The sequence below is a fragment of the Schistocerca nitens genome, chromosome 8 (assembly GCF_023898315.1).
Source record: "Schistocerca nitens isolate TAMUIC-IGC-003100 chromosome 8, iqSchNite1.1, whole genome shotgun sequence".
NCBI classification, from domain to species: domain Eukaryota; kingdom Metazoa; phylum Arthropoda; class Insecta; order Orthoptera; family Acrididae; genus Schistocerca; species Schistocerca nitens.
The window spans coordinates 337120281-337139600 of record NC_064621.1 but is presented as its reverse complement, the minus strand read 5'-3'; the positions used below and the strand labels follow the sequence as shown (position 1 = coordinate 337139600).

At 40.8% G+C, this 19320-nt stretch overlaps 1 protein-coding gene across 1 annotated transcript in view; it reads left to right on the top strand.

The window, feature by feature from the left end:
* LOC126198984 (uncharacterized) overlaps nt 1–18717 on the top strand; it is a 32429-nt gene extending 13712 nt beyond the window's left edge. Inside the window, exons 3-5 of the mRNA XM_049935651.1 lie at nt 6852–7155; nt 11189–11374; nt 18195–18717. Of these exons, the coding sequence (XP_049791608.1) occupies nt 6852–7155; nt 11189–11374; nt 18195–18322 (618 nt within the window). The 3' untranslated portion in view covers nt 18323–18717. The remainder of the gene's footprint in view (nt 1–6851; nt 7156–11188; nt 11375–18194) is intronic.
* The last annotated feature ends 603 nt before the right edge of the window (nt 18718–19320 follow it).

Genomic DNA, 19320 nt, shown 5'->3' with positions numbered 1-19320 from the left:
AATGCTTGCTCGATGAAGTTCTTAATAAATTTCCCATTCTTTTTTCTACTTGGAAAAGTGAGTTGTCATCAATAAGCCGGCCGGGATGGCCGACCGGTTCTAGGCGCTACAGTCTGGAACCGCGCGACCGCTACGATCGCAGGTTCGAGTCCTGCCTCGGGCATGGATGTGTGTGATGTCTTTAGGTTAGTTAGGTTTAAGTAGTTTTAAGTTCTAGGTGATTGATGACCTTAGAAGTTAAGTCCCATAGTGCTCAGAGCCATTTTAACCATTTGTCACCAATACCAGATTTCGCAGAGCCTAATCATGAGAAGCATAGTGCGCAGTACTAGCTGGATAGGTAAAACATTTTCCGATATCTGTTGGTCCATATATCCGCTCTACATCCACACACATTCACACTTTTTTTATCATCAGCCTTCTGACTGGTTTGATACGACCCGCCACGAACTCCTCTCCTGTGCTAACCTCTTTATCTCAGAGTAGCACTTGCTACCTACGTCCTCAATTGTCTGCTGGATGTATTCCAATCTCTGTCTTCCTCTACAGTTTTTGCCTTCCACAGCTCCCTCTAGTGCCAAGGAAGCCATTGCCTAATATCTTAACAGATGCCCTATCATCCTGTCCCTTCTCCTTGTCATTGTTTTCCACATATTCCTTTCCTCTCGGATTCTTCCTTATCAGTCCACCTAATTTTCAACATTCACCTGTAGCATACCATATCATATGCTTCGATTCTCTTCTGTTTTCCCACAGTCCATGTTTCACTACTATAAAATGCTGTGCTCCAAATGTACATTTTTCAGAAATTTGTTCCTCAAATTAAGGCCTATGTTTGATACTAGTAGACTTCTCTTGGCCAGGAAAGGCCTTTTTGCCAGTGCTTGTCTGCATTTGATGTCCTCCTTGGTCCGTTCGTCTTGCTGCCTAGATAGTAGAATTCCTTAACTTGATCTACTTCGTGATGATCAATCCTGATGTCAAGTTTCTCGCTGTTCTCATTTCTGCTACTTCTTATTACTTTCGTCTGTCTTCGATTTACTCTCAGTCCACATTGTTACAATGTGCATTCACTCTGTGTAATTTGAATTCTGACTGTGATGTATCTTCATGTCCTAGGTGCGCAGTCCGGAACCGTGCGACTGCTACGGTCGCAGGTTCGAATCCTGCCTCGGGCATGGATGTGTGTGATGTCCTTAGGTTAGTTAGGTTTAAGTAGTTCTAAGTTCTAGGGGACTGATGACCACAGCAGTTGAGTCCCATAGTGCTCAGAGCAATTTGAACCATTTTTATCTTCATGTCCTAGATCAAGGCTATAGTGTCCATTTGTAAATTTTTTTTCTAACTGACGATTTCTAGAATTCTGAGTCAGAACTCAGTTATGACTTATGAGAATTTATAACATACATCGAAGTGTGATTTAGTTCCATTGTTACTTGAACTATGGGTACTGCTAAATCTCTTATACAAGATTTTTAGCACTGTTGTTTAGGATATTTTTATTAAACATGAACCAATACGGTTTTTCTCATAATTAGACACTGTGGCAATCCGAAGGCAGGATTTGAGTCTGGGGAGCGGCTGCAGAACGTTACCTGCCATAACATGTAGCGCCAAGCGTGAAGAACGGAGATGTTTTTACTGGATATGATGTGGTCTCCTTACTGCCCTTAAGACCAGTCTAAGTACGGAAGGACAGGAACACGTTTTACAGCAATGTGTAGTGCTGTAGAGCTGCTGTTCGAAAGCGATAGCTGTTTGTATCAGCATGACAAAAAAACTCCGCCGTCATAAACCAGCATCTGTGAGGCAACGGTTTGCGGAGAATGACATTCCTGAAATGGATTGAACTGCACAGAATCCCGACTTGAATCAAATGAACCTCCTGTGGAGTGAGTCAGAACGTCGACTTTGTTTCAGACTCCAGGGTCCAATATGATTGGGCCACCATTGCTCCATAGACATTCAGACACCTCAATGAAAGTATCGCCAGTAGAGTTTCATCCGTCATGAACAAGGGCACAGGACCGAGCGAGGTGGCCCAGTGATTAGCACACTCGACCCGCATTCGGGAGGACGACGGTTCAACCCCGCGTCCGGCCATCATCATTTAGGTTTCCCGTGATTTCCCTACGTCGCTTCAGGTCAATGCCGGGATGGTTCATCTGAAAGGGCACGGCCGACTTCCGTCCCTAATCCGATGAGACCGATGACATCGCTGTTTGCTATATTCCAACAAACCAACCCAGCTCAAGGAACGGCACACGTCATGTTAATATCCATTAATAAGTGTCCGGACTCTTTTGGTCAGATAGTGTATATTCACCCCGTCACAGGGGTGACAATCTTCACAGGACTAATAAAACCCTTCTATCAAGAACGCAAGGCAGAGAAGCTGCCAAGAACAATAATGTGTGATGAAGTGAGCCTGTAAGCGCACGACACTTCGATTTATCACAGCTGGTTCAACTTTCTCCCCATTTAGCCACATTTTTTACTACTATGCATGATCTATCTACTGGCAGAAGAGATTTATCCTGGCGTAATTCGGTGATCGATTTGGCGCTAGAAATTGGCAAACGTGTGACTTGGAATTCGCACGTTATCGCGGCCATTAAGAACACTTTTGGCTGCTTAAACACTAGGGACGGCTTATACAGTCGTACCGCACTTTTTTGAAATGTGGTTCCTGTCGGATGACGACACACTACTGTCCCTTTAAAGACGGCAAAATAGAGCCTTGAAAATATTAATTAGCACCAATAGATTCAATAAAACACTTTTATTACAGAGAAATTAGGACCAGAGACGATTCATTTCTCCATTCAAGAGTAGTAAATCGAATTTTCGAGACAGGTCTCACTAAATATTTACTCATGAAGTAATGAGTGCTATCGACAGGGTATGTTGAATTGACTCCATATTTTTAGATTTCCAGAAAGCTTTCGACACCGTTCCGCACAAGCGTCTTCTAACCAAACTGCGTGCCTATGAAATATCGCCTCAGTTGTGCGACTCGATTCGTGATTTCCTGTCAGAGAGGTCACAGTTCTTAGTAACAGACGGAAAGTCATCGAGTAAAACAGAAGTAATATCCGGCGTTCCCCAAGGAAGTGTTACAGGCCCTCTATTGTTCTTGACCTATATTAACGACGTAGGAGACAATCTGAGTAGCCCTCTTAGACTGTTTGCAGATGATACTGTCATTTACCTTCTTGTAAAGTCATCAGATGACCAAAACGAATTACAAAATGATTTAGATAAGACATCTACATGGTGCTAAAAGTGGCAAGTGACCCTGAATAAGGAAAAGTGTGAAGTTATTCACGTGAGTACTAAAACAAATCCGCTAAATTTCGATTACTCGATAAGTCACAAAAATCTGAAGGCTGTAAATTTAACTAAATACTTAGAGATTACAATTACAAATAACCTAAATTGGAACGCTCACATAGACAATGTTCTGGGTAGAGCAAACCAAAGACTGCGATTCATTGGCAGAACACTCAGAAGGTGCAACAGGCCTAGTACAGAGACTGCTTACACCACGCTTGTCCGCCCTGCTCTGGAGTATTGCCGTGCGGTGTTGGATGCGCATCAGGTGGAACCGATGGATGACATCGAAAAAGTTCAGAGAAGGGCAGCTCGTTTAGTATTATTGCTACAGTGAAACACCGAAATCTGGAGAATGTCGACTTTCACCGGTGAATGTCAACATTCACACAGTCGCTTAGTGTATGTCAGAAATATTTGCTAAATACCCTTATTTCTGACTTACACAGGTAAATGTTGACATTCACCATGCACTAATGGTGAATGTTGAACATGGAGATTTATATTTTCTTCTCCGTAATTCAGTCGCTATAAAACGTCACAAGGGTGACGTAACTTTTTCGCCTCTCTTTCTGAAAGGAATGACCAAGAATTTAAAATACACAGTACATTCTACAAGAGAAAAGAAAATAATAATTATAAATATATTACTTACTTATGTGATTCAAATCTTATTTATTGCAACAATTTAAACTATTATGACACTTTGAATTGCACAAGAGTCCCTTGCTTTTACAACTGCATTTATTTGTGGAACACTTCCTTTTGCAACGACAGCATGTATAGCCTTGCCCCCGCTTCTCAAATTAGCTGCAGCTGCTTCTCTCAGCGACATTTCTTGAAAGGAAATCTCATCTATGGAAAGTAACTTTTCTTTACAAATTACGAACTGACTACGTGTGTAAAGCTGCTTCAGGGTACCATTTTTATTTGCCAGTTTATAGAAGTCGGAGTCTTCTATTCCAACAACAACCGCTAACAAATTTCGGCTATCTGAACGATCACGGTCGACATCAGGGACTTGTATTCGTACATTATCACCAATTTAAGCAGGAGGAAATTGTTTTTGTGAGGTTCGTAACTTCTTTGTTGCTTGCAGTAGAAGATGTTCTTTCGCGGCCGCTCTTTTTGTAGAAATCATCTTGTGTTTTTCAGACAGAATTTGATGTGAAGGCGTTGTAGGTTCTCTTCAATATTTTCCTTTGGAATATGGTTTTCGGTATGACTACCGCTCCAGTTGTTTTATAAGCATTAACAGTTTCTTCAAGCTGTTCTTCGATTTCAGAAGTATTGGCAATTTCTTTGAGTTGTTCTTCAGTTTCAATATTTGCGATTTGTTCGCCAGGCAAAAAAGACGATGCTATGCCTCTTTTTGCTTTAACGCCAAACGTGGCTTCATAAGGACTTTGACGTATTCCTTCGTGGTATGTAGTGTTCTTGGCAAATTGAACAAAGGATAAATCATCTGACTATTTATTTGTATCGTTATCGTTCATCTATGCAGTTAGCATATTCTGTATATCCTGATTGGCCCTTTCAACTGAGCCTTGTATTTGACTGTGACGAGGCTTTCCACGAACTATTTTAACATCTTTCCACATAGCGCATATTTCGGATATGACTTGATTACTAAATTCTCTACTATTATCTGATTGCAATATTGCTGGTGCACCAAATGTTAAAAATATTGAAAGAACGTGATGAGCTACTTCTTCAGCTCTTTTAGTTTTCAAAGGTCGTAGCTGGACAAACTTGGTTAAATGGTCTTAATACACCATTATGAACTTATATTCACCATCTCTGTTTGACTGCAGATCTATCAGATCAACTTGACATCTTGAGTTTAATTCAGAACTAACCATTGGCTTCACAACGATACTTTTCTTAGGTGCACTTTGTTTCATTTGATACTGTTTGCATAAATTTAAATACAACATTACAACTTCATATGTAATATTTTTGTATTTAACTTCCAACTCTTTAAGCATAAGTGTTCTTCCTCCGTGGCCTATTCTGATGTGAGTTTCATATAGTATACTGCACAATTCTTCATTGGTAACGTAATACTGTATGTTCGTTTCTCCTGGTTTTAATGGTACAATTAACTTCTCTTCATCATTACTTTCTAAAACATCAAAACGTTTTAATCGTTCTGTAATCCAAAGGTGTGTTGCATTTAATTTTAGCAGAAACCACTTCAGAAAGTATTTTAGAATACTTTTCTTGAGAATAATAAAAACAATTGTCTTCTCGTTTACCCACAACTAATGCATTTAACTTTTCATGGAAAAGATCACGATTTACTGCAGTATCCATATAGTATAAATTAGGGTATCGGAAAAAAATTAAGAAAACTTTGCTGGCGTTATCAAAGCTTGCATAAGACTGACAAAGCTGATTGACTCCGAGCAGAACAAAGGATTTGGCGGTAGAGAGGCAGTCGCTTGTTTTTTGACTCTTCTGTTTTGGACCTCCTGTGATTGTCGACACACACCGGAGAGGGTCCGAATGTACAATAATGTAATGAAATATTCGATCTTTCACCGACGTATTTGGTAGCTGTTGACATTCACCGGTAAAAGTCGACATTGTCCAATTTCGGTCATTCACGGTAACATTATCACAAAATCGGGGAGATAGTGCCACAGACATAATACGTGAATTGGACTGGCAATCATTAAAAGAAAGGCGTTTTACGTTGCGACGGGATCTTCTTATGGAATTTCAATTACTAGTGTTCTCCTCCGATTGCGAAAACATTCTCTTCGCACCCACCTACATAGGGAGAAATTATCATCACTATAAAGTAAAAGAAACCAGGACTCACACGGAAAAATTTAAGTGCTCGTTTTTTCCGCGCGCCGTTCGAGAGTGGAAGGGTAGAGAGACAGCTTTAAGGTTGTCAATTGAACCCTCTGTCAGGCACTTTATTGTCAATTTCAGGGTAATCACGTAGATGTAGATGTAGATGAATGAACACCTGTCGCTTTTAAAAGACCGTATTTGTCTCTCCTAGGACACTTTATGAAGTGACAAAAGCGTGCATCCACGGCAAAAAGGCATGCAACTCTTATCTACACACATATGCCATTTTAGGATTCCCAAGTGCTGACCAAAGTCTACCAAGCCAACAGATCAGTCATAATTCCCGGTGCTCACCATATGTTATACTTCCTTGGACACTCGCGAACTTTGTCAAGGAAACCTCACTGGAAAATGCCACCCTCAAATATTGAAATTTACAATCGCTATCAACTCACTGCATAACAGGTTTCCTTTTATCTAATTGACATGCGTGTCATGTCGTTTAAAAAATAAAGAAATGACTAATATTGTATCTTGAAAATATTTCCTCCAACATCTCAGAAAAAGAAAGGAAGAGAGAAAGTATTCGCCACCAGCCGAATGATCACTTTTTGTAGTGTCGCCTTTCAACTGAAGCTCAAAACAATTTTTCATGACTCTTTTTCAGATGACTTTCTTGCTCGTTACTGATTTTTTTCCTCTGTCATCGACAGGACGGAGCGGTCCAGATCATAGTTCCACATCTTACAAAGGAAAATGTTGAAGGCAGCTGTGGTCCAGACGCCTCTCTGCATCTGTCCTGGCCTTCACCAGACGCAACGACGGAGACTCCGACGCGAGAGGAAGCTAATGCACTGAATGTGGAAGAGACATCGTGGTCCGAGCCCACAGTATTTGACGATGTCAACAGCAACACACTTCATTTCGATTTTGTACAGCAGAACGACTCTTACTTCATAGCAAACATTACAGGCTTCATTAATTTTAATGACGTTTCCGAAGACTATTCGCCAAACAGTAAGTTTCTCCTTAATTTTTTTTTCTTTTTTTGATAACTGGTCTTCTGCCTATTCATGCTAACTGCGAGTTGTTAAGAGAGGTCGCATTCTTCCCTTTCTCTCTCTTATTTCACCTAATTTCATTAAGCAATCTAAAACCTGTGGGATAGAGATTTAGAGTTTCATTCAGTGATTCTAATGACGTTTTATCCTACCCTATTTGCGCCAGAAAGTAAGCTACATCACATACATCAGAAAAACTGCAGCTCTAAGAAATACAAAAGTTTGTTTTATTTTGCTTCTGTACAGTTTCACAAATCCACAGTTATACTGAAAAACCTCCGTGCATAGAAAGTTAATTGTGAGCAGACCATTGCTTTAAGATATGCACTATGCGTATGGGCTTAACTTAAATGGATAACGTTAATTTTTTTGACTCTAGCTGTAAATACTAATGTGGGAATTTACTCATAGAATATTTAATTTGAAGAGAAGGTGACTAACATAAACAATATTTCATTTTAACATGTTAAATTACTGACTAAAAACCTCAATCATATGCATAATCATGAGGAGATGAAGATCAGTTTACCAACTCAAATTCTAGAAATTCTAATTGGTAGCCGTGATTGATTAGCAGTGTTACTCGACTGGACAAGAAAGTATTCCCTGCTGTCGCTAACGTCGATCAGGAAATCGAATTCTAAGCTTGTTAATCCCACACGGAAAACGGTGACTATAAACATAGTGACTAATGGCAAAGCTCACACATTCAACACACCAAGACAGAATCTGAGACATGTACTGGTACAGAACTACTCGTAATCATCGTATCAAGGCTCATCACTACAAAATTACAACTGCTATGAACTAAGAAATAAATAATAATCTGGAACAATTTTAAAAAGCGCCTTTAGGAATTATGGGAACCTTAACACTAAATATCAAAAACTAATGAAGCACTGGAAGCGGTATCAGAGATTAAGAACAGAAAGAGCTGTATGAGACAAAGGAGTATGGGGATCACGTCATGCTGCGTAATGGAGTTGCAGACTAGTAAAGAGAACCTTTGAGCATAGCTATGTGAACAGATGGCGACAGGAAAAGTCAGATCAAGAGTTGTGGATATGCAACTGACATAATAATAAAAATATTGGAGAAGACCAAGTATCACAATTATTGCTGTATTTACATCCTAAAGTGGTAAAACGTGAGGTATTGGAGCAGTGAGCAGTACAACCACACGAAAACGGTACACAATGATATCACGATCAATACATGTACCTAAAAAGTAATACATTCGAAGAAAAGCACATAAAAATTATTTGAGAAAGAAATTCTTCATAGAAACACGATCCAACTAAATAACAGAGACTAGATCAATTACAGCACGTTACTGATTGCAGGGTCCATGGAAGACTACACGTTGAGCAAAGTGCATTTGGCAAAAACAAAAAATCGAAAACACACGACATGGTATCATAATACAAACAATTCATCACTGACCAAGCACAGTGGACAGAAACGTTAGTATAATTAGTTTGAAGCAGCAATTTTGCGTGTCTCAAAGAACATAAACACATTAAATACGTCTGCTATATGACCAGAGAAACATAGGACTTCATATGATGTGAATAATTCTCTCTCCTCACTGAATGCATGCACTAAAAAAAAGCTAGGAAAAGGGTGCATTTATTTGTGCTATTACTCTTCATGTCCCTCTTTCCTTAGGTCCTCGCTTTCATATCCTTCCTCATTACACATCTTCCTTCTTCCGATCATACCGGATGTACCAACCTTTGCATTTATGGCCTTCCGCCATCTACCTGCAGCCCCCTCACTCTCTCCTTCATCTTCGCAGCAGCCCCCCACCCCTCTATTCCACAAGCGTATATACAGTTAACCGTATGTTGAGGGGTCGAGGGGGAAGAAGTTTACAAGGAGGAATGAAATAATACAATTACTAGATCTGTCTTAAGTTGGCAACACATTGAGTTCCAATGAAAACTAGTCAGTTTAAATAATACGAATAATAACAACAGCATATAAATAAAACATACAAATATCAGCAAAATCGGTAGAGTCATGTGCAAGTTGTGCGTAACTGTAGTCTGTATATCTTGTGGACACATAGTGCGTAAATAAAAAAAAATAACGAACTGGCAAGGGAGTCAGTCCCAAATGTGAAAAATTATTATAAATGTCGTCATGGTCACCTTTTGAGTGTAAAATTTTTATTTGTACAGCCCATTATTGCAACTTTGGCTCTTTGGCTATTATCAATTGGAAATAATTGTGCTTTAGTACTTTTCAAAATCTAACAATCATCTGAGATAAATGTATTTCATCGGCTCATATACGTGTGTCTGAAGATTGGTAGTTTTTAACATGTACTGAAGCAGAAATATTTCTACCTAATACGGCCAAAACTGCAATATAACGTGGTACAAATTCATAATTTTAGAGTCAAAAGGCGACCAAGATGTAATTTACAGTACACAATTTTAGAGTCGAAAGGCAACCATGATGTAATTTACAAAATTTTGCATACTGCGACCCCTATTTAACGATGAAAAATTTTATGGAAAGTGCCTGCAGGAAACAAAAGTCCCATTACAAACAGAAAACAGACGAAACGTTCAGTACCATAGGACTTTTTCTCTTGTTTATGGAAATTATCTTGCATTATCGAAGAGAGCTGCTATCAAGCAAATCGAATGAAAATACTAGGTCATTCTTTACGTTATTACAACCATGCGGCGAACATCATTAGCGAAATATTTGGGAGTTGTGAAGACTGTTTGACAAATTTTTTGTGTGTAGTGTCTGTATTGCTGGTTCTAATACGTTTCGTTGGGGTACACCAAACGTTACAGCAATTGTCTATTGTAACACAAGATGGATATAATTAAACTCAGGCTACTTCAGTCAGTGTTGGCGGAAAACTCTTTACCGTATAGGTGCCCAACTTAACAGACTCTACGCTTCAGGATTTGCGTTCTTAGTGGGTTTTGTATCATGACTTGCCGTTAGGCTGTGGTACTGGGACGGCGACTTAGGGCTGAAACACAAGCATAAGCGCGTATTATAGCCGAAGGCAGTCAACATGTATATGGACAAGGTGTCTACGGTTTTAAATGTAATAGTGTTTCATCAAAGCAATAGCAATACTACTGCTGCTCTTCGCCAATATCGACGCATTAAAGTAATATGAGCACACTGAAGAACGTTTTGAAACCGAAAAGTAAATATGGTATGCAATAAAAAAATGTTACTCTCTAATGTGGAAATTAAAATGTGTTCCATTCTATGGTTCATTCCTTGTTTTACTGCTGCATGCCCTTACAAATGTTTCCACGAAGGTCTATTGTCCTGTGACCACTCGTTTGCTCGTTGGTTGGTTGATTCGGGGAAGGGGACGAAACAGCGAGGTCGTCGGTCCCATCGGATTAGGGAAGGATGGGGAAGGAAGTCGGCCGTGACCTTTCAAAGGAACCATAGCGGCATTTGTCTGAAGCGACTTAGGAAAATAGCGGGGAACCTAAATCAGGATGTTCGAATGTGGATTTGAACCGTCGTCCTCCCGAATGCGAGTCCAGTGTGCTAACGACTGCACCACCTCACTCGGTCACTCGTTTGTCAAAGTGGCCCTTTCAAGTAGCCAAAGTTTAATTACAACCACTCTGTACACTCGTTTCTATCGCTCAAATATTATTCAAGCCAACAGAAAGCCTGGGAACATCCTTATGTGTGAGTGTTGTTTCTTCGTCGCTGTGTGAAAACGTTCTGTTAGAAACATCTGTCGTAGTAGAATTACAGAGAAAGAACATGGCACTGTATCTGCTATCATCATTCAAATAGATTTCAGAACTGACGAAGGTTACAGTTAAATTTCTTATTGGCAACATGATCATTAGATACGGAACATCATCTCGGAACGGACAGGAATGACTGGAAGACTTTCCCTCGGCTAACAGTGCGACTGACACGTTTATCATGACCAGTCATCTCTTGTGCTCATGTTCTGTGACATCACCTCCTATGTTTTGCAGGCACGGTAATCGAACTGTCCGTAACAGACCAGAAACTGTTCGAGGCGCCGCTGGGGATCGTGTCCATGTGCTACGGGAAGACGCTGGTCGAAGGAGAGGTCTACGGCAACGTCACAGCCGTCACTCTCATTTTCACCGACGTGCAGCTGCTGGCCTACCACGAGGAGCCCTTTTGGCCAAACCAAGGTATCTTACTGCTTCCTTCATCTGGTACGCTTATAAATATATCTAACTCGAAGGATAAGTTTAGGATTTCTGATTGCGAAGTTTGCTCGTCAGTTTGTGGGGCGGCTGGTAGAAAATTTAATGTTGTATAAATGTTTGAATGTAGAAACACTTCCCGGCCGATGCACCATATGTGGGCCGGCGGGTGGAATTTATTGTTTGTTATATAAAATGTTTTGTAGAATGTGGAAATGATGCATTTCCCGGCCGATTCACCATATGTGGGGCGGCGGGTGGAATTAATGTTGCTATTTAAAATGTTTGGTTTGTAATGTAGAAAAGATGCATTCCTTGCCGTTTTAACCATATGTGGGGCGGCGAGTAGAATTAATTGTTATATAAATGTTCCTATTATTTATGCTGCCTTTTGCCGTTCTCAACACTGGCTCTCTAACTACAATATTGGCAACCAGAAAGTGATTAGCAAAACGTGAAGCCTGTAATTAGAATTCCTAGTGCCCACTTCATCTGAGAAATACACTTAGAGCTACAGCTTAAAGCTCTGAGGAATTAGGAAATTGTCTGGGATTCATAATCAAAAACGATCGTGAAAAAAAAAAACCTTCTCTATTTTCTGAAAGTCACAGATGAAGAAAAAAAAAAAAAAAAAAGAATCCACACAATCTGACTAACAGAGCAGTTCAGAGTCTAATGCGCTGATGCAACTGTAACTGTCCAAATTAAATGTTTAAGTGAATGCTCGCCATAATTTGATGATTAGGTTCATCAAACGCCACGCGAAATAATGGTAGAATGTCTGTCCCGCGACGGCACGTGAAAATACGACATACGCAAACTGAAGATAGGTAATTAAAGTCATCCCAGAATTAACACTTCACTCGAAAATGATTTCATGGTTACGCGTATCCCGAGTAACTTACTACGGCATCCGAGGCTGTTTATAGCAATGATACCGACGAGACGCGACGCGACTCCCGACACAGATGGTGTGCTATTCAGCGTCTGGAGAGAACTGGGGCCTTGCTTCCTCTCGCAGCGTTCTTATATATAAAGCCACGGTGCGGACGGCTAAGGGAACGCCTGATCAAATCGGCTCTCCCGACTAGCCGCTGGGCTAGTAATGCACCACTTTAAGTTATTGAATAAATCATAGCTTCTTTTGCTGATGGCCTATGAAGCTCTCAATTTAAATGTGCATTCAGCACACAGGTAAGTAATCATAATAAAAGTTTGACGTGGCTAAGTTAAATATTTCGGGCGAGAGAATTAATTTAATTACACTACACGCAGTAGACGAGCTCTGAACTTGCCCTTTGGAGATACGCTATCACTATAGTTTTATAGTTATTCAATTGAAACTTCTTACATCTTTATGATTATAGCGAATCTCCATTCTCCTTAAACATCCTAGCCTTATTTATTAGCCTACTTAATCTATCTTGCTTCCTTAATTTTTAAGACAAAAACCAGAAAATCATGAATTTCCACTAAAATTTTAATTTGTGAAATCCAAAGTACTGTTTCTATTAAAATATTATGAGAAAGGAATCTAAATATAAATTTTTAAGTCTCTAGCTCTTTTCTGTTGCGCCAATGATTTTTACAGAAAAGCGTCCAAATTTCGAAAATGGTTAAAGTTATCGAACTGATATTCAACACATATTAATTTAGTATTACTCCTGACATGCTAGAAACGTTTTAGGTTATTTGCTTGATTTTTAAAAGTATTGCGCAACGTTTATGACGTCAGAGCTAGTTACAGCGGACTGGCTGGCACACAATGGAAAGACTGATGTGAATTTACTACAGCGTGAGTAGGCTGCTTCCCTACAAGTTACTTTTGTCAATCGCAAAAGAAATAAATTGGCGACACCGTTTGAAGAATGTTTCGAATAAGACAGTATATTTCAAAAGACTTTGCAATTACAGAATTAATACTGTACTATAACACACTTTGAAGATTATACCAAGATATATTGCGGTAAATCGAAAAGGTAGATAATAAGGACATTTGTTTTTGGTAGAAGCCGGAAAGAATTAGAGTTGCAGGATGTACTTCGAATATTCTTTGAATCTGTATTGCTGCTGCGTAAATAACATATCACAGATGGTATGAATTAATCTTAAGCAAAACTCACAGATGTAATGTTATTCTAATCGTTCCAGATACTTCAGTAGATATCATAGGCAGTTAAGTATTCTTCTGTTTGTGCAAAAAAATATCTGGAGTTTGGCAGATCTGAAAGAAAAGTACTTAAGTTTGATTTATATGTTACTAGCGCACGGGTAGCACCAAGTCCTACAGCCGGACGACTTGTCTGTCGTAGCGTTAGTAAATTATATGCACAGAAATTCCTCGTGAATCACCCTGTCTACCAGTGAAAAGCACATCAAAATCCTTACAGTAATGCCTGGGATAAGCCTTCACGTACAGAGAGAAAAACTCGGCAGGGGACTTCGGTTAGTTGTTTGGTTGGAGGGAGGGGACTAAACAACGACGTAATTGGTCCCATCGGATTAGAGAAGGGTAGGGAAGGAAGGCCGTGCCCTTTCAAATGAACCATTTACCTGAAGCGATTTAGGGGAATCACTGAAAACCTAAATCAGGATGGCCGGACGCAGGTTTGAACTGTCGTCCTCCCGTATGCAAATGTAGTGTGCTAATGACCGCGCAACCTCTCTGGGTAGGGGGGACTTTAATTTACAATACATATACTGAGGTGGCAAAATTCATGGGATACCTCCTAATATCGTGTCGGACCTCCTTTTACGCCACGAAGTGCAGCAACACGACGTGCAATGGACTGCACAAGGCGTTGGAAGTCCTCTGCAGAAATATTGAGCCGTGCTGCCTCTATAGCCGTCCGTAATTACGGAATGCCCGCCCGGCGGCCTAACGCGCTGCTTCCCGAGCGGGAAGGCTTGCCGTCTGGCGGATTAGTGTAGAGGCCCGGTGTGCCGGCCAGCCTGTGGATGGTTTTTAAGGCGGTTGTTCATCTACCTCGGCGAATGCGGGCTAGTTCTCCTTATTCCGCCTCAGTTACACTGTGTCGGCGATTGCTGCGCAAACACCGTTTCCACGTATGCGCACACCATAATCATTTTGCCACGCAAACACCTGGGTTTACACGCGTCTGGTATCAGACGCTCCCTTTAGGTGGGATGGGCGGAGGGGGGGTCCACTGGGGGACGAGCCGCACAATGCACAATAACGCTGGGTTTGGTGTGGGGCGGCGGAAGGGTGGGTGGACTGCTGTGGCCTGTTGTGGGGTTGTGAACCAGTGAAAGGCAACGGCGGGACGAAGCCTCTCCGTCGTTTCTAGGTCCCCAGTTTAGTACAATACAATAATACTATACAATAATTACGAAACTGATGCCGGTGCTGGATTTTGTGCACGAACTGATCTCTCGATTATGCCCAATAAATGATCAATGGCGTTCATGTCGGGCGATCTGGATGGCCAAATCGATCGCTCCAATTGTCCAGAATGTTCTTCTAACCAATCGCGAACTTTCAAATAACTTCCGAGAATTCAGCCATGGGCGGTCGCTGAAAGTGTTACCTGGCTGAATTCCCGGAAGTTATTTGAAAGTTGTATACGCCAGGAGAAACTCAGGTCTCAAATCGCGAACTGTCGTGGCCAGGTGACATGGCGCATTGTCATCCACAAAAACTGCATCGTTGTTTAGGGTCATGAAGTACACGAATGGCTAGAAACGGTCTGCAAATAACCGAATATAACTATTTACAGTCAATGATCGCTTCAGTTTGGCCAGAGTACCCAGTATGTTCCATGTAAGCATACCCCACACCATTGTGGAGCCATCACAGTGCCTTGTTGACAGCTTGGGTCCATGGCTTCGTGGGATCTGCGCCACACTCTAACACAACCTTCAGATCTTACGAGCTGAAATCTGGACTCATCTGACCGATACGGTCAAGAGCCCAGCAGGGCAGGCGATGTCGTGCTCTTGGCGATGGCACCCGCGTCGGTCGTCCGCTGTCATAGCCCATTAACGCCAAACTTCGCCTCATTGTCCTAATGGATACATTCGTCGTACATTCCACATGATTTCTCCCGCTATTTCACGCAATGGTGCTTGCCTGTTAGCGCAAACAACTTTATGCAAACGCCGTTGCTCTCCGTCGTAAAGTGAAGGCCGTCAGCCATTGCGTTGTCCATGTTGGGAGATAAGGCCTAAAATTTGGTATTTTCGGCACGCTCTTGACACTGTAGATGTCGGAATCCTGAATTCCATAACGATTTCCGAACTGGGAATGTCCTATGCATCTACCTCCGACTACCAGTCCGCGTTCAAAGTCTGTTAATTTCCTTCATGCGGCCACAGTCACGTCGAAGCCTGTTTACAAGAATCCCCTGAGTACAAATGACAGCTCTGCAAACGCACTGCCTACCTTGTGTACTCGATACTGCAGCAATCTTTATACGCGCATATCGCTACAACACGCCATTTGTCACCTGAGTGTATAGAACACTTAATGATGGGTAGGAGCCTCCGTATTATACAGCCACTATCAAGAAACTTCTAAACAAGTCAGTAACTACTGTATAATAGGTATAAAACAAATCATAGTCTTATGAAATGGGAGATCAGTGACAGCATTTGGCTCCAAAAGGGCAACGCGCGAAGCCTTTAATGACGATATAGCCGCATATTATCGGAACCTTTCTTACAAAATCCATGGTAACATACATTGTATGTTGTGGCTATCAGTGACATCAAGATTAGTGTCAGAGGCGTTGAGAAACTGCTGAAATGGCTAAAATTATACAAGTCTTCAGTGCCCGATGGTACCCGTGTCACATATACAGAATTTACAGCTGAGGTAACCCCCATTTGAACTATAACACACTGGTGTAGGAAATTTAAAGACAAAAATAACTTTCACATGATGTTTCGCTGTGAAATAACACAGGTCGATGGATCCTGGGCCAGACATAGAAAGAACTGTTTCAGTATAGCCCAGAAGATAACTGAAAGAATACACAGTCAAAACGAGTAGAAACTACAGTTTAATTCAAAAACAGTTTTGACACTGAAGTCACCGCGACTTATAATGGTTTCCTGGTCATTGCAAAATGACAGGGTCGGTGACCACCACGGACGGCATGCATGCTCTGAACGTGCTTTCATGCTGGCCAAAAGGTTGGTAAGGTGTTCTTGTGATAGGGTGTTCCAGTCCTCTGTCAGAGCGGCTGACAAATGCTGGCTGGTTGTTGCTGCATGTGGACATGCTACAGTATGTCTCCCCCTCGATAGGATTTAAGTTAGGGAGACGGGAAGCCCAGTCAATTCGCCGGATGTCCTCCCGTTCCAACTGGTCCTCCACCTGTGCTCTTGGATGCGGTCGCTCATTGCCATCCATAAAACTGAAGTCACTGCCGAATGCACCCCCGGAAAGACACACATGGAGAAGGGGTAGAGTGTCACAATAAAACTGAATTGTGAGTGTAGCGCGTTCAAACATTAGGAAGCCAGTACGCTCAAGCAACATTATGACTCTGTACACCACAACACGTGGACCACCAAAATGATGATGCTCGAAATGTTCCTGGGTGAATTACATTTTCCCATCTCTCGTCATATGAAGGTAAATATAGCATTACAACACTTACAGCGAAGTGGGACAAACAATATTTATGTCTTTTTCCATAAGTGGCTTCATACTTGGCTGTCAGCAGATTTTGTGGCCAGTACCTTCATATGTGGTCTAAAGTTTCTTCACGATCTTCTGTCAACTTCTATCCGAATCACAATCCATGTACATAAGCCAACATTACACAACAGCCACATCATTAATACCACTTCGTGTTAAGATGTACGTTACACTCTCACTTGGCGCCAAATTGTGTCCTCTTCAAAGTCTTTATTTACACAGTTACGCTCAACTGCCTTGTCATATGTATTCATGAGCGTATCAATGTAAATTTACATAAACCAAAATTTTCAAAAAGCTTCCTGTCTCATGTTACTATCAAATTAAATAAATTCTTGGGTAAACAATGAAATTTTCACAAATACACTTGCATCACAAATTTACAAAACGCTTTAAACAAAATTTACATAACTTAATATAAAATTAAAGTCTCTGGAAGCGATTAATTATAATTGTTATGAATCGTGGTCTGCAGTTCGTCTAGCAGTCCCCAGATCTGAACAAGTAAATGTTGTGCTCTTCTTCAGAGAGGTGGTGCAAGAGTTTACAGAACATGATTCATACACCACACACACACACACACACACACACACACACACACACACACACACACAACTGAAGTTGCGTTCCAGCTACGCTGAATCGGCCACAGATGGTGCGGACATAACCGCAATTCGGAATTTTACATGGAAAAGTGTCATGCAGGTGCGAAAAAAACTGATTTGATAGGCACTTGAAGATAGATGCAGCTATCCCGAGGAAGCCTACTTACAAATTTTCTAGAATCAGCTTTAATTGAGCAATAAACTATAGCTCCCTTCATAGTGAAGACAAGAGTAGACTAAGTACAATGCACATAGAACGGTTTAAGAAATCATTCTTCCCACGCTCCATTCGAGAATGGAACCGGAAGAAGCACTAAAAACCTTTTTAACCGGAAGTACCCTCTTCAATACACTTTACAGAGACTTGCACAGTTTACGTATTGATGTAAACAGACGTTTTTGTAATATTAGATTAGACAACATCCACTATTTCTGATTCCTGTTTTGCTGTCAAATGTCCAGTACACGTACACCAACATTTACTTAATTTTGGCCGAAAACGACGATCAGTGCCGATGTTGTTGTATGTTTGTAGTGAGCTCGTGTAGGTCCTCGCCTGTGCTGGAGACAGACGACACGGTGGCCATCGTCCTCGGCACACTGGCAGCCGTGGTCGGCGTCGGACTGCTGGGCGCCTTCATCTACTACCTGCGTACGCGATAACTGCCGCAACGCTGTGTGGCAGCTTTATGGTGCCACTTCTACCGTGGTAAAGACACACAAATAGGGAATTAGCCAGTAACGTCTTTACATGTTTTGAAGGGACGTACCTATGTTAAGCAACATTTGTTTCCAAGAATTGACTTCACTGTTTTCTGATGATATTTCATTTATCGTTTGATTTGTCTCTGTACGATTTGTACTGATACGACTGTCATGGTTCCTCTGGAGTGGACATACGCAGCCACACATAAAGCAACTGAAGTAAATAAACATTTATGTAATTATTTTATTCTCTGTTTTCAGACAATGTACTGAACTGTAATGACGTCATATGTTTTTTTCCCTAAGATATACTTCAGAAAATATCTATACGTATTTACTGTTCCTTCGTTTCAGGTAACTAAACATAATTGTTTCTCAGTTCCTATCCTGTTACCAGCTAAAGTCACTCCTCACGCTGCTATGTGTGTATTTTGATATACTACATTACTGAAACGTTAAATAAAGTGTAATGATTTATAGATCAATCATATCGTGGCAAAATGAACGAAACCTGTCGCATTACTAAGGCAAGACTTTCAAGAAAACATTAAGAGGATGATTATAGAATACACTACTTAAATAAAACTATTTTAAATTTATCTAAGAGGATGTTACTATGAAGATATGATAAAAGAAACACCGATAAACAATAAGAAAGAAAGAAAGATACCAAAACTAACTCTCATTTGGGTACTAATTATATTTTTCACTGAGGTAACAATCGTACAGTAACTAGCAACTAGCAAACGGTGGAAAAATTGCGCAAGAAATCAAACATTTCTTAAAATTTTTGTGTACTTTAGAACATGACTCAGAAATGCAATCATTAATTAGAATTCTGAATGCCATTCCATAACTAATATCACATGAGGTGTATAAAGTCATTTCAGGTACAAAGAAAGGAAAAATGCCTGCAAATGATGGGGTTTCAATAGAACTTATTGTACTTAGATTTG